The sequence below is a fragment of the Bos indicus genome, chromosome 11 (genome assembly GCF_029378745.1).
Source record: "Bos indicus isolate NIAB-ARS_2022 breed Sahiwal x Tharparkar chromosome 11, NIAB-ARS_B.indTharparkar_mat_pri_1.0, whole genome shotgun sequence".
Classification (NCBI taxonomy): domain Eukaryota; kingdom Metazoa; phylum Chordata; class Mammalia; order Artiodactyla; family Bovidae; genus Bos; species Bos indicus.
Genome location: NC_091770.1, coordinates 63,488,957 through 63,501,543, shown reverse-complemented (window position 1 = coordinate 63,501,543; position 12,587 = coordinate 63,488,957). Strand labels below are relative to the sequence as shown.

General features: G+C 43.4%; 1 protein-coding gene across 2 annotated transcripts in view; it reads left to right on the top strand.

Annotated features, from left to right (window-relative positions):
* The window catches only part of SPRED2 (sprouty related EVH1 domain containing 2), a 126,784-nt gene that overhangs the window by 82,646 nt on the left and 31,551 nt on the right, over window positions 1-12,587 (top strand). For both annotated transcript variants that reach the window (XM_019970406.2, XM_070798888.1), the window contains one exon: window positions 9,184-9,361. In XM_019970406.2, the coding sequence (XP_019825965.1) occupies window positions 9,184-9,361 (178 nt within the window). The remainder of the gene's footprint in view (window positions 1-9,183; window positions 9,362-12,587) is intronic.

The following is a 12,587-nucleotide window of genomic DNA, read 5'->3' as shown; positions in this document are numbered from 1 at the left end:
GAGTCGGACACAACTCTTCCACTTTCACTTCCAGTGGTTGGGACGCCTTGTTTTCGCTGCCATGCCCTGGAGTTCAAATCCCTCATGGGGGAACTAAGATCCTGCAAGCCGCCTGCCAAAAAATAAAGTGGGAATCCCTAAAATATTTTCTAATTATCTTCACTCCCCAGATTCTGAGCCCAGCACTAGTAAAGGAGGAAAACCTATTCACACTCCACAGTATAAGCAGGAACCTCTCGCTTTCAGCTTAATTAATTCCTGGATGAAGGTTATATCCCCTTGTCGTTGCAAGGCAAGCACCCACCACCACCACCTTCCAGGTATCATATTATATATTGGGGTTCCATTCTGAAAACTCATTACATGCCATTTTAAAAATACATAAATGGATCACAAAGATAAAAGGTAGAAAAGCACTGCTATAATCTTCTGGGGATTAGATAAGATGAGCTACAACGTCTCAGAAATGCAGGGACACAACGAAGATTGGATGAAGAGCCTGCTTTCTTCTCTGGGTAAATCTGATGCCCTGGCAGAGGGCCCTGGCGTCATCCAAAAGTACAGTGTTGGTACCTGTTGGAGGTACAAGGATTGTTTTACTAGCAAATAATGGGGTAGGGCGGTTTCCACGACAACTCCATCAAGTGTACCTCACGGCTGATTTCATGGGTGTTAAGTAACTGAGGAAGCCTTTTTCTTCAGTGATCTTAGCTCATGTTTTAGCTCCCCCAACTCTAATTTCACGTAAACCATCCTCTTCCTTAATGTTCAGAAAAGTCCTCTGCTTCTTAGTGGCTGCTCATTAGTATTTGAGAGGAGAGCTGGTGCCTTCACCAGAAATGGCTCCTGCAGGTCTTACATCTGTAGCTGCTTTTCTTATCACTGTTGCCTGTAATGGCCTAACAATACAAATTTAGACAGTAAGCAGACACCCAGTCCCAATACTTCATGGCAAATAGATGGAGAAACAGTGGAAACAGTGGCTGACTTTATTTTGGGGGGCTCCAAAATCACTGTAGATGGTGACTGCAGCCATGAAATGAAAAGACGCTTGTTCCTCGGAAGAAAAGTCATGACCAACCTAGACAGCATATTCAAAAGCAGAGACATTACTTGCCAACAAAGGTCCATCTAGTCAAGGCTATGGTTTTTCCAGTAGTCATGTATGGATGTGAGAGTTGGACTGTGAAGAAAGCTGAGCACCGAAGAATTGATGCTTTTGAACTGTGGTGTTGGAGAAGACTCTTGAGAGTCCCTTGGACTGCAAGGAGATCCAACCAGTCCATCCTAAAGGAAATCAGTCCTGAATATTCATTGGAAGAACTGATGTTGAAGCTGAAACTCCAATACTTTGGCCACCTGATGTGAAGAACTAACTTATTTGAAAAGACCCTGATGCTGGGAAAGATTGAAGACGAGTGGAAAAGGGGACAGCAGAGGATGAGATGGTTGGATGGTATCACCAGCTTATTGGACATGAGTTTGGGTAAACTCTGGGAGTTGGTGACGGACAGGGAGGCCTGGCGTGCTGCAGTCCATGGGGTCACAAAGAGTCGGACATGAGTGAGCAACTAAACTGAACTGAAGCAGGCGAGCACGTGTTCTACCTCCAGGGGTTTGAATAGAGCTGAAAAACCACATTATCACCATGCATAAAACTCCGTTATGTACAGCTTTCCTTGCCTGTAAAGTATGGATTATATACATTTCTAAAACCAGCACAGTACTTTAAAAAAATTCTTAAGTAGTTGATACTTAATAGAACTCAAGAAACCACCACCCACTTAAATAGAATATGAACCATACCTTTGGCTTCTTAGCTCATTTGATCCTGCTGACATAGTCTGTTGATTCTTTTTAAAAAGATGACAAGATATATATTTTATGCACCTATATTTTATACATATACCTAATACTTTATATATATACACAATTTGGTGAACTCAGAGCTTTTCTAAATCTATAAGCACAAGGAAGACTGGAGGTTGGTATGGTTGGGGGGCTGATTGCAATGAAGAGTGCCCGCCGCACCCGCCCCAACCCATCCACCCCCCGCCCGGCCCAGGACCTGGTGTTATATTTGGCTCAGCGGGCGGCTAGGGGTTGTGCTGGGGCCAAGAGGGAGCCTGAGAGGCGCGATCCTTGCTAATCCCTCTCAAGGTCTGGTGAAGTGGAGAAGGATGGGAAAGAGGGCCAGGAGGAAGTGAATGTATGTTTAGCATAATGGAGAGATAAAGGAGCCCTGTAATCAGATAAGAGCGGGCTAAGGAGGGGGGCGGGGAGTATTTATGTAGGATGTAAAAGTTCCAGGCTCCATCTCTGAAGACGATCGGGGTGGGGTCAGAGCAGAGGGCCAGTTCCCAGATGGCAGATGGAATGATTCTCTACAGGTGTGCCTGAAATAAAGGCTCGAACCTGTTCTTCATAAAGCTGCCTTGCATTATTGCATTAATAATTGCTGGAGGTCCATTTGGGGTCCTCCTGTTGTCCAAGGTCTGACAACTTCCCTGTCACTCTGTTTGTTCTCTGACAGCTGAAAAAGGCAGGCAGTCAGAAAACCCAGTCCTTTGTGGTTAGGAAGGCTGATCTTTTTTTTTTTTTGAGAGAATATACTTTTATTCTGTTTTTGTTTGTTTGTTGTGTTTTTGGCCACACAGCACGGTGATATTAGTTCCCCGACCAGGGATTGAACCCCAGCCCTCAGCAGTGAAAATGCAAACTCCTAACCACTGGACTGCCAGGGAATTCCCAGGAGGATGGTTTTTAAAGGGTGTGTGTGTGTGCACGGGCGCATGAAACCCCATGGACTGTAATGTGTGTGTGTGTGTGTGTGTGCGTGTGTGTGTGTGTGCACGCGCGCACGCGCGCGCATGCAACCCCGTGGACTGTAGCCTGCCAGGCTCCTCTGTCCATTCTCCAGGCAAGAATACTGGAGTGGATTTGCATTTCCTTCTCCATTAAAGGACCTGATTTGTAGTTAAAAGTCAGCCTTTCAGCAAAAATAATTACGATGGCTACAATGACCAAACTTCTCATGTCAGGCACTTGACCTCTATTACTGCTTTTAACCCTCAGGACATCCCAGCGAGGTATCCTCTCTTTGTTTTTTGCAAATGAGGTAACTGAAGCTCAAAAAAGAATCTTCTTCAACTACTGAGGAGGCCAAAGCAGTGCTGACCTGTCTGGCTCTAAACATTGTTTACAGACAGGATGATGCCTCATCACCATTTCCTACAATTCCTTTGTTTACTTCTGTAATATGGTCCAGACAAGGCCTGCTTTTCTTCTGAGGAGAACTTATTAGAACATAAAGGCCCGCAATCCAAAACTACTTGTACCACCTGGGAATCAGCACCCCAAAATAATTTAGCTTTGAATTTGTTCTTTCTATCCCTCCCCATCCTACCAATGGAGAAGGCAATGGCACCCCACTCTAGTACGCCTGGAAAATCCCATGGGAGGAGCCTGGAAGGCTGCAGTCCATGGGGTCGATTAGAGTCGGACACGACTGAGCGGCTTCACTTTCACTTTTCACTTTCATGCATTGGAGAAGGAAATGGCAACCCACTCCAGTGTTCTTGCCTGGAGAATCCCAGGGACGGGGGAGCCTGGTGGGCTGCCATCTATGGGGTCTCACAGAGTCAGACACGACTGAAGTGACTTAGCAGCAGCAGCAGCATCCTGCCAAAGGATGTCACCTATGTCTGCTCCATGTTGAGTGATCACAAGACAGCAAGTCCTGTTTTTACAAATAAGGCCACCTGTGGGGACCATAAAGCTTAGTCATTAAAGGAACCACCTTTGGTCAGATCCCCAGCCCAATCTGGAAAAGCCAGTATTACTCAAAATGCACCTAAAGAATATGGTGGTGTTTGGGTGGTGGTCAAACAGCATTTGTAATGACTTTTTGTTTGTTTGTTTTGGGGTACAGCCAATTAACAATGCTGTGATAGTTTCAGGTGAACAGCGAAGGGACTCAGCCATACATGTCCGTGTATCCCTTCTCCCCCAAACTCCCCTTCCATGCAGGCTGCCACATAACATTGAGCAGAGTTCCATGTGCTACACAGTACATCCTGTGGGTTATCCATTTTAAATATAGCAGCGTGTACACGTCCACCCACAACTCCCTAACTATCCCTTCCCCCCACCTAGACCCCCGGCAATCGTAAGTTGGTTCTCTTTCTGTGAGTGAGAAAGTCTGTGAGTTTCTTTCTGTTCTGTAAGTTCCTTTGTATCGTTTCTTTTTAGATTCCACGTATAAGGATTGTCATACTGTATTTCTCCTTCTCTGTGTAATGACATTGATTATTACGGTCAGTTTAACTCAAGTTCAGACACTAGGGCTCCATTCAGTCGGTGTTTGGACCCATGCCTGGAACTTCAGCAGGTCCTCATCAGTTACACTGGTTTAAATAGCTGAAACTTTCAGAAGCACGAGGTGGTGGTTGTTTTTGACAATAGCGTTTTGGGGAAAATTTCTTAAGCATACCAGCAGCTTTTTCCTTGTACAAATGAAGAAATGAATCTGCTTTTGCCTTTCCTGCTGCATCCCCCTGCCCCCCAAATAAACCCCACATCTGGTCTAAACATGTTGTTTAATTCTTTCCAGAAGGCGGCAGGGAAGGTGGGAAGGCAGTGTACCTTCTTTATACCTTTCTGGTAGGAGAGTTCATTGTCCTCTCTGTTCCGGGTGGGGTGAGGGCCTGGATAACGTAAATACACCACAGATAGGAAGCAGCTGGCGTGCGGCCATGCAGCTGGGTTATCCAGACATCCTTCGCAGCTTTTACTGCAGCACTTTATCCCCCTGCCTTGTTTTAAATAGCCAGTTGCCTCAGTTAATGCTGGCTGTTAGGGTTGTTGCCAGAGGAGTTGGGGGCTTTTGCCCCACCTCACCCCCAACATACACAGCACATCACAGAGAGGTCTGCCCTTGGGAAGGGGCATCAGAGAAGTCAGGGCAGCAAAGAAAATGCTGCAGACCACAAGCAAAGGCCAAAATGCACCGCCCCTCCACTCTGGAAGGCAGGATTGGGGTGTTTTTTTGATGAATAATTTTTTTTTTAATACTTTTTGGAAATAAGTTGATGGCACTAACATAAGTAATGCAAACTTCCTTTTTCATGTTTACTTAATCCCTTCAAAGGAAGGGAGAAAAGCACACAGCTGCAACCAAATAAGTAAAAGCGTGCTTTAGCAAAAGGTGTAGAAAATTTCTGTTACTCACCTTGGCCATTTCCTGTTGGGATGAACCCGCAATATGTTCATAGAAGATTTGAGAAGGCTGTTTCATACTGGAGAATTACACATCCTGGAAACCCCTAATTTTTCTAGAATAAATGGGGAAGGAAGAGGAGCATATTTTCAAATTGCATGTAACTAAACAAATGTTCTTAATCTCTCTGATCTAAAGTAATATGTATGTGGAATCCGGAGGTAAATGGATTAATGATAGAAGCCTTGTGAGTTTTTAAATTCAGTGTTCCTATTAATAAAAAGGAAATCTTTAGCGTATCCCAGTTAAGCTGTTGTGGCTCATAAGCAAATGAGTATTGAACACTGTATTTTCTCGGGGATTTTGTTAGCTACAAATTTTTTTTTGAGCCTGTTTACAAATATTGTCAGTTTAACTCTATCATTTCACAACCCAGTACGTATCAGACGTCACTCTATGTTCTCAGGATACAGCAGGAAACAAGAAGGGCAGAGTCCCTGCCCATGTAGGGTTTACATTCTAATTGGGCAGAATGGGCTGACAAATAGGCAGATGTTGATTTAGTAACACATAGAGGGGCTCGCAAAGAGTCGGACACGACTGAGCGACTTCACTTTAGACAAAAGGGAGGAGGGAACGACAGAGGATGAGATGGTTGGATGGCATCACCAACTCAATGGACATGAGTTTGAGCAAGCTCTGGGAGATGGTGAAGGACAGGGAAGCCTGGCATGCTGCAGTCCATGTGGTCACAGAGCATCGGACACAACTGAGTGACTGAACAACAACAGAGACAAAACACGATGAGAAGGTTTAAGATAGGGGTGGAGGGTGCTCCTTTATACATAGCGGACAGAGAAGTCTTCTCTGATGGAATAACCTTGGACAGAGATGGGAATGAAAGAAGGAGATGAGCCTGGTTGGTGTGTGGAGAGAAGAGTGGGAAAGGGGGTTAGAAGTGAAGGAAACGGCAAATACACACCCTGGGGTAGAGTGTGTAATATGGAGGACTACCAAGGACAGCAGGACTGAAGTGGGGTGGAGCAAGGAGGGGAGTAAGATAAGCCCTAGGTTTTGACTTTTACTCAGAGTAATATAAGAAGCTATGGGAGGGTTTGAATAGACTGTCTTAATCTGAGTTACCTTTCGACATGTTTAGAAAGCTGGGCAAAAGTGGAAGTAAAGAGACCAGTTAGAAGGCTGTTGTAATTGCCGGAGAAATGTTCTGGACATATTTCAAAGGAAGAACCAACAGGATCAGAGGCGTCGGGAATCACGAGTTCAACCTTAAAATGTGTTAATTGGGGTGCCTGCTAGATGCAAAAGCAGAGAAATCTCATGGGCAGTTGGCATTACTCATCAGGAACCTAGGGAAGAGGTCTGGATGTAGAGATGTGAACTAGGGCACTGTTAGCAATAGGAAATATTTAATTGTTGTTGTTAGCCCTAGCTTGGATCAGGGATGGTTTAGCCACAGTTAAAGGGGGAGAGGCAGAAAATACTGGTACCGAGTAGTAGGCATGCTCTTGGGTGCCAGTGCAGGGTCTCTTCAGAATAGGTCTATTTTCTTAGTAAAATGAAAGCAAGCTCTTCCATCATCTGAGAGAGCGAGGGCAAGAGAACATGTGAAGCAGTTTTCTTGGGGATGGATCAGGGAAATGTAGCAGGATGCTGGGTAGACACACTCGGGTTTAGTGGTCAAAACTAGACCTATGAGCAGAGAAGAGTGCGGTGTTTCCCTCTATGTGCTGCAGCCTGAGGGCAGGTATGGAGTTAAGTGGATGGTAGGACTTCACCAGGCAACTTCACTGACTGAGCAAAGAGAAGGCAAACACGTTTAGGTTTTGCATGAGAGCGTCACAGCAGACCGTGGAATTTAAATTGGATAAAGAATCAAGTGAGAATATGAGTGTGCAGAGAGTAGGGCACAAGAGATCGTTGGCCCCAGTGGGGTGACAGATTGGAATGAAAGAAGGAAAAGAGAGAGATCAATCTAGAGAGAGTGAACTGCACTGTTGAGAAATTGTGCTGGGGTGTAGGATGCCGAAGACTGACAAGGTCAAGAGAGTGACCTAGGCATGAGTGGCTAAGACAAGGATATTGAAGGAGAAGAGTTCCAGAAACTGAGAGGTCAGCGGCTTGGAAGGATCCTAGGTGTGAATAACTCAATTATGAAGAACCATACCAGAGGTCATGATGAAGAGATGGAGGAATAGTCAGCCCACTTGCTAATATCTCCAAGGAACGAGGGGACAAGACCAGAGATCTGAAGAAGATTGAAGAAATGTAGGGCGGGGGGCAGTCCATGGTCAGACTAGTGAGCTTCAGAGGAACTGGAGGGAGCCCTGTAGCCTGCAGTAGAGGTGAATACCCCCACCCATCATCTAGGCTCAGCGGGGAAGGAAGGCAGCCAGGTGAATGGGCCACGTGACTCAGCCAGAGCACATTTTCATTTCTGTTAAGAAAGTGAAAGGAAGGACTTACCTGGTGGTCCAGTGGTTAAGACTCCATGCTCCCAATGCAGGGCGCCCGGGTTCAATCCCTGCACAGGGAGCTAAATCCCACCTGCCGCAACTAATACCCAGTGTAGCCAAATTATAATAAAGAATTTTTTTTTTAAGTGAAAGGAACTTATATGAGATACCTGGAGTAGTCAGATTCATAGAGATGAGGAGTAGGATGATGGTTGTCAGAGGTTGGGAGAGAGGAGAATGGGGAGTTACTGTCGAATGGGCACAGTCTGAGTTTCCATGAAAAAAGTTATGGAAATGGATGGTTGATGTTCTGGTGATGGCCACAGAACAGTGCAAATGTGCTTAATGCCACAAAGTGATACACTTAAAATGGCTCAAATGGTAAATGTTCTGTTATATGTGTTTTACCACAGTAAAAACAAGTGTGAAAGGGAGGATTGAGGAAGCAAAAGGGATGTTGGCTCTGGAGTCCCAGGGGCACCATGGGAGGGGAGTTGGGTCACAGTAGTGGATAAGCTGCAGGGGGTGGTGGGGAACCTGGGTGGCTTTGCCTGTAGGGGTGAGTGAGGTGCAGAGGGGTGGTCTGAGTGGTCTCTGGCAGATTGCAGGGCGCTTGGTCAGGCTCTGAGCACTGGATCTGGGAGGGTAGAAAGAGGGTTCTGTGTTACTCTGCATTTTTGTTTCCTTAGAACCTGGTACCCACCTCACATATAGAAGTTGGGAATATATGTTTGAAGGATTAAAAAAAAAAGGAATGTTACAACAAGAAAGAAAACAGCAGGAGAGAATTCGATAGCCTTGTAAATTTCCCCAAAAGTGATGGAGAATGAAAAGAAGCTAGAGTTGGTCTCTAGAGGAGAAAGAGGATTTTTGGCCAATGTGCAGAAGAACTTATTGCGAAATTGAAGTTTAGACTGGAAAAAATAAAGTCATAAACAAAAGGCTTCACATGTATAAAGGATATTGGAATTGAAATATTTTCCCACCTGTATAAATGATCCCATGGTGAATTTGTGATTTGGGAGTGGGTTATTCTCTTCTTATGCTAAATCAGATTATTAGCTTTATAAAATGTTAAACCATGGTCATTCATTATAAACCAAGTTTTAAGGGTTGAAACCATAATGTCCTCTTATGTTAATAGATTTGTCTTTCCTAACTTAAAGATACTAAACTGTAGATAGCAGTTCTTTCATTTTATTGTTAATACTTCCGAAACTGGAGAATGTTATGCTTGCATACATCCTCAAAGACTCACAAATATTTTTTAACAACCGGGCATCTTTCCTTTTTAACTTAAATTTTATACTGAGTTTAAGAGTTTGGGTTTTTCCCTGAGCATTGACATGGGTTACCTTTTAAGGTTGCTGCCAGGCATAGATTTTCTTTTGATGAGTCCCAAAAAAGCTGGCTGTGGTAGCCTTGCTCTGTGAAACACATCCTTCAGCTCCAGACCATTGTCATGCCCCGTTCTTCTTGTTGTCGTTTTAGTGACAGCTATATTGTGCGTGTCAAGGCTGTGGTTATGACCAGAGATGACTCCAGCGGGGGATGGTTCCCACAGGAAGGAGGCGGGATCAGTCGCGTGGGGGTCTGTAAGGTCATGCACCCCGAAGGCAATGGACGAAGCGGCTTTCTCATCCATGGTGAACGACAGAAAGACAAACTGGTAATGGCAGACGTCAACGCGTGGGTTACATAGTAACGACTGATTTCTTGATGTTAAACCATAGCCCTTTTCCTGTAGGTATTTTTCCCCTTCTTTCTCTGACTTCAAAATCTTGCAAGAGCTTCCAAAGATAGAACTCCCAGAGCTGGTACCAAATTGCAAAACCTAACCCAGGCTTTCCAGTGAAGTCACTTTCTACTACACACCATATAATGCTTAGAAGTGGTGCATTAGGCGGTCTTATTTGCGTCTTTGATTAATTAAGCTGTCTTTCTCTTACTCTAACAAGATGTTCGAAACAGAAGTATGTTCTTTATTATGAATCACATTGTAGTAATCTGTGAAGTCAGAGTTTTTTTAAACGGTTGGGTTTATTCATGGGGCATGCCATCAAGGTTGGGCTGGTGAGAGGTAGAAGGCAAGGAGGAAGTGTCGTCCTGATAATTTTGTTACCTCTAAATTAATGTTTATCCTAAAGATACTGCAGCTTCTATTTCATCAGCTAATGAATAAAACATATTTGGGGAAAGAAAGTAATGGAAAGCAGTGGCATTACACTTCTGTGATAATTCTGTATGCTAAAAAATATGCACTTTGGAGAGTACTCATGATCTCAAAGGATGGGGGCATTGGTAGTTTATAACATACATTTTCATGAAGGAATTCAATGTCCAGTTCTGTTACGAAGCAATCTATGATATGAAGGGAAATTGAGTGTCTAAGTCTATTTTTAATTGGTGGCCTTGGACCTGGAAGAACATGGTCCTCTGTATATTTGATCCTGGAATGTATACTCCACAGCCAACCATTGATTCAAAATGTGCAGGACCCCAACAGAGAAAAATACAAAGACACCACAGGAATATACCTGGTACACTTGAGACCCTTAACAGTGGCATCTATTGAGTTTTATGTGCTAGGTATACAAATTTAATCTTCTTTTGCCACCACTTCTTAGGGTTTATAAAGGTTTCAAAATAAATGAGGCAGAACAATTTCTAAACATTATATATGGATTAATAGAAATGGTGTTTTCACACTTGATTCATTTCTGAAAATAAAACAAAAATTTAAAGGGAGAATATTTTAAGAAATGTGGCCATTCAAGAAATTCCTTACATAATAGTCAAATAGTTAAAACATTCTCGTTTATTAGATATTCACAATAAAGGCATTATACACTAACCCAAAAAAAGTAAAATACCCTTTATCCAGCATTTCCTTAGGGGCTAAGGACAATGCTAGCCCTTCAGTTAAGGTACATCATTGTATCCTTACAGCAGCCTGTATAGTTATATCTGAAGAAACTAAGATTCAGAAAGACTACTTGTTCTGGGTCCCATCAGGGAACCTGAAACGAGTGTTTGATTCCCTCTCACCTGACCCCAGGTTTGATCCCTCAGTCGGGAAGATCCCCTGGAGAAGGGAATGGCTACCCACTCCAGTGTTCTTGCCTGGAGAATTCCATGGACAGAGGGGCCTGGCGGGCTACAGTCCATGGGTTCACAGAGTCGGACACGACTGAGTGACTAACACCCTGAACCCAAACTGAGCCAAAGTCACATGTGCACAGCCACCTTTAACCCTTTGGTATAGTTTTTCCCCTTTGTGCATATTTTTACTTTTACCTAGCTGTAATCAGAGCTCATAAACAGTTTTATATATCTCATCAGAAATTTTCCATGTTGCTGGTATCAGGTTGATGTTCTGTTGTTTATTTGATGATCTCCTTAGTGTCAAATATTAAGATTGTCTCCCTCCCCCTTACCCCTGTATTTATCTACCTGCATTTTCCACACTTGCTGTCTACTTGTAATAATCTGCGGGGAGGTCAAATTTTTATGGTTTTTGATACTTATACAAAGAGCTGTTACCACCATATATGAGAATTTTCTCAGATATTTTAAATCTTTACCAATTTGATTAGGATAACTGTGGTATCTTATTTTTGATCAGCAATAAGAGCAAATGTTTTTCTGTTAAACACTGTGAATTATCTGTCAATGTCCTTTGCATATTTACTTTTTGGGGCCTGACTATTCTCCTTGATATGTATGCCCTCCAAGTATAACAAAGATAATCATCTTCATCTGCCATTTTTACTGCAGATATTTTTATAATCTGTTGCTTGCCTTTTTAATTTTAGTTGGTGTTGTTTTCCTACAAAAATTTTGATAGAAAAATTTTTTTCACTTTTTCCTTTTTATTTTTATTGTTAACTACTTTTATGTTAGCAGATTATCTAACCTGAACAGTTATATATTTTTAGGTCTGTTTTTTCCTGGTATTTCTGTGGTTTGTCATTAGAATATGTCAACCTGAAATAGCCTTTAGATTGTCTATTAATAATTCAGCCCCTTCATTTTATAGATACATTTATAAACTTGTTTCTTATCACTGGCTTGAACATAATTATTGTAAAGTTCTACAGTTTCGTTTGAAGCCCTTTATGTAAATAATCTCAGTTACATTCCTGCCACATTCTAAAGGAGAAGGACACTATTATTTCCAGTTTGTAGTGGGAAACTCAGTGCTCCAGGGAAGAATCCACTTCCCCAGTCTTTGGGCATGTAATCATTAGAGACAGCTCTTGGACCATTTCATTGTGAAGCTAAATCTTGGTCCCTCCATTCCAGCTCGGCATGGGAAGAAGGCAGTCCTGGCTGTGGACCAGCTTCTGTTGTGTGTTGGCTGTTGCACAAGGACTGTATGCTTCATCCCCTCCTGTTGTGTTTCTCCATCACTCCCTCCCTCGTCTTGTCCCCTTTACGTTCTGTGACTCTACACTTTGGGACTTTTGTAAATTTTGTCACTAGTTAAGTCAGACCCCCGCACACCTAGTTGTGCTCTTTCATCTTTCCATCCCTCACTTCCCCGTTTCACATGAAACTTTCCAGTTTCACGTGCTGGTAAATTCTGGACTCCTAACACACACACACACACACACACACACACACACACACACGCTTTTGGTCAAATGATGACTCATTCTTTGGCCTCCAGCTTCCATAATGCAGCACTTCTGCCCACTGGAGGGTATGAATACTCCTGGAAGCTGTGCAAACAGGACAGGTTGTTGAAGGACACTCCCCACCCCCCCACCCCCGCCCTCGGCAGTGGAAAGGCAAGGAGAAGGTGGAGATCATTTTGGAAATACAGAGAATGGATAGTATCAGAGTTCTTGGTATTCCAACCAGAACATGAAGTACTGTCTCTGGTAGAAACC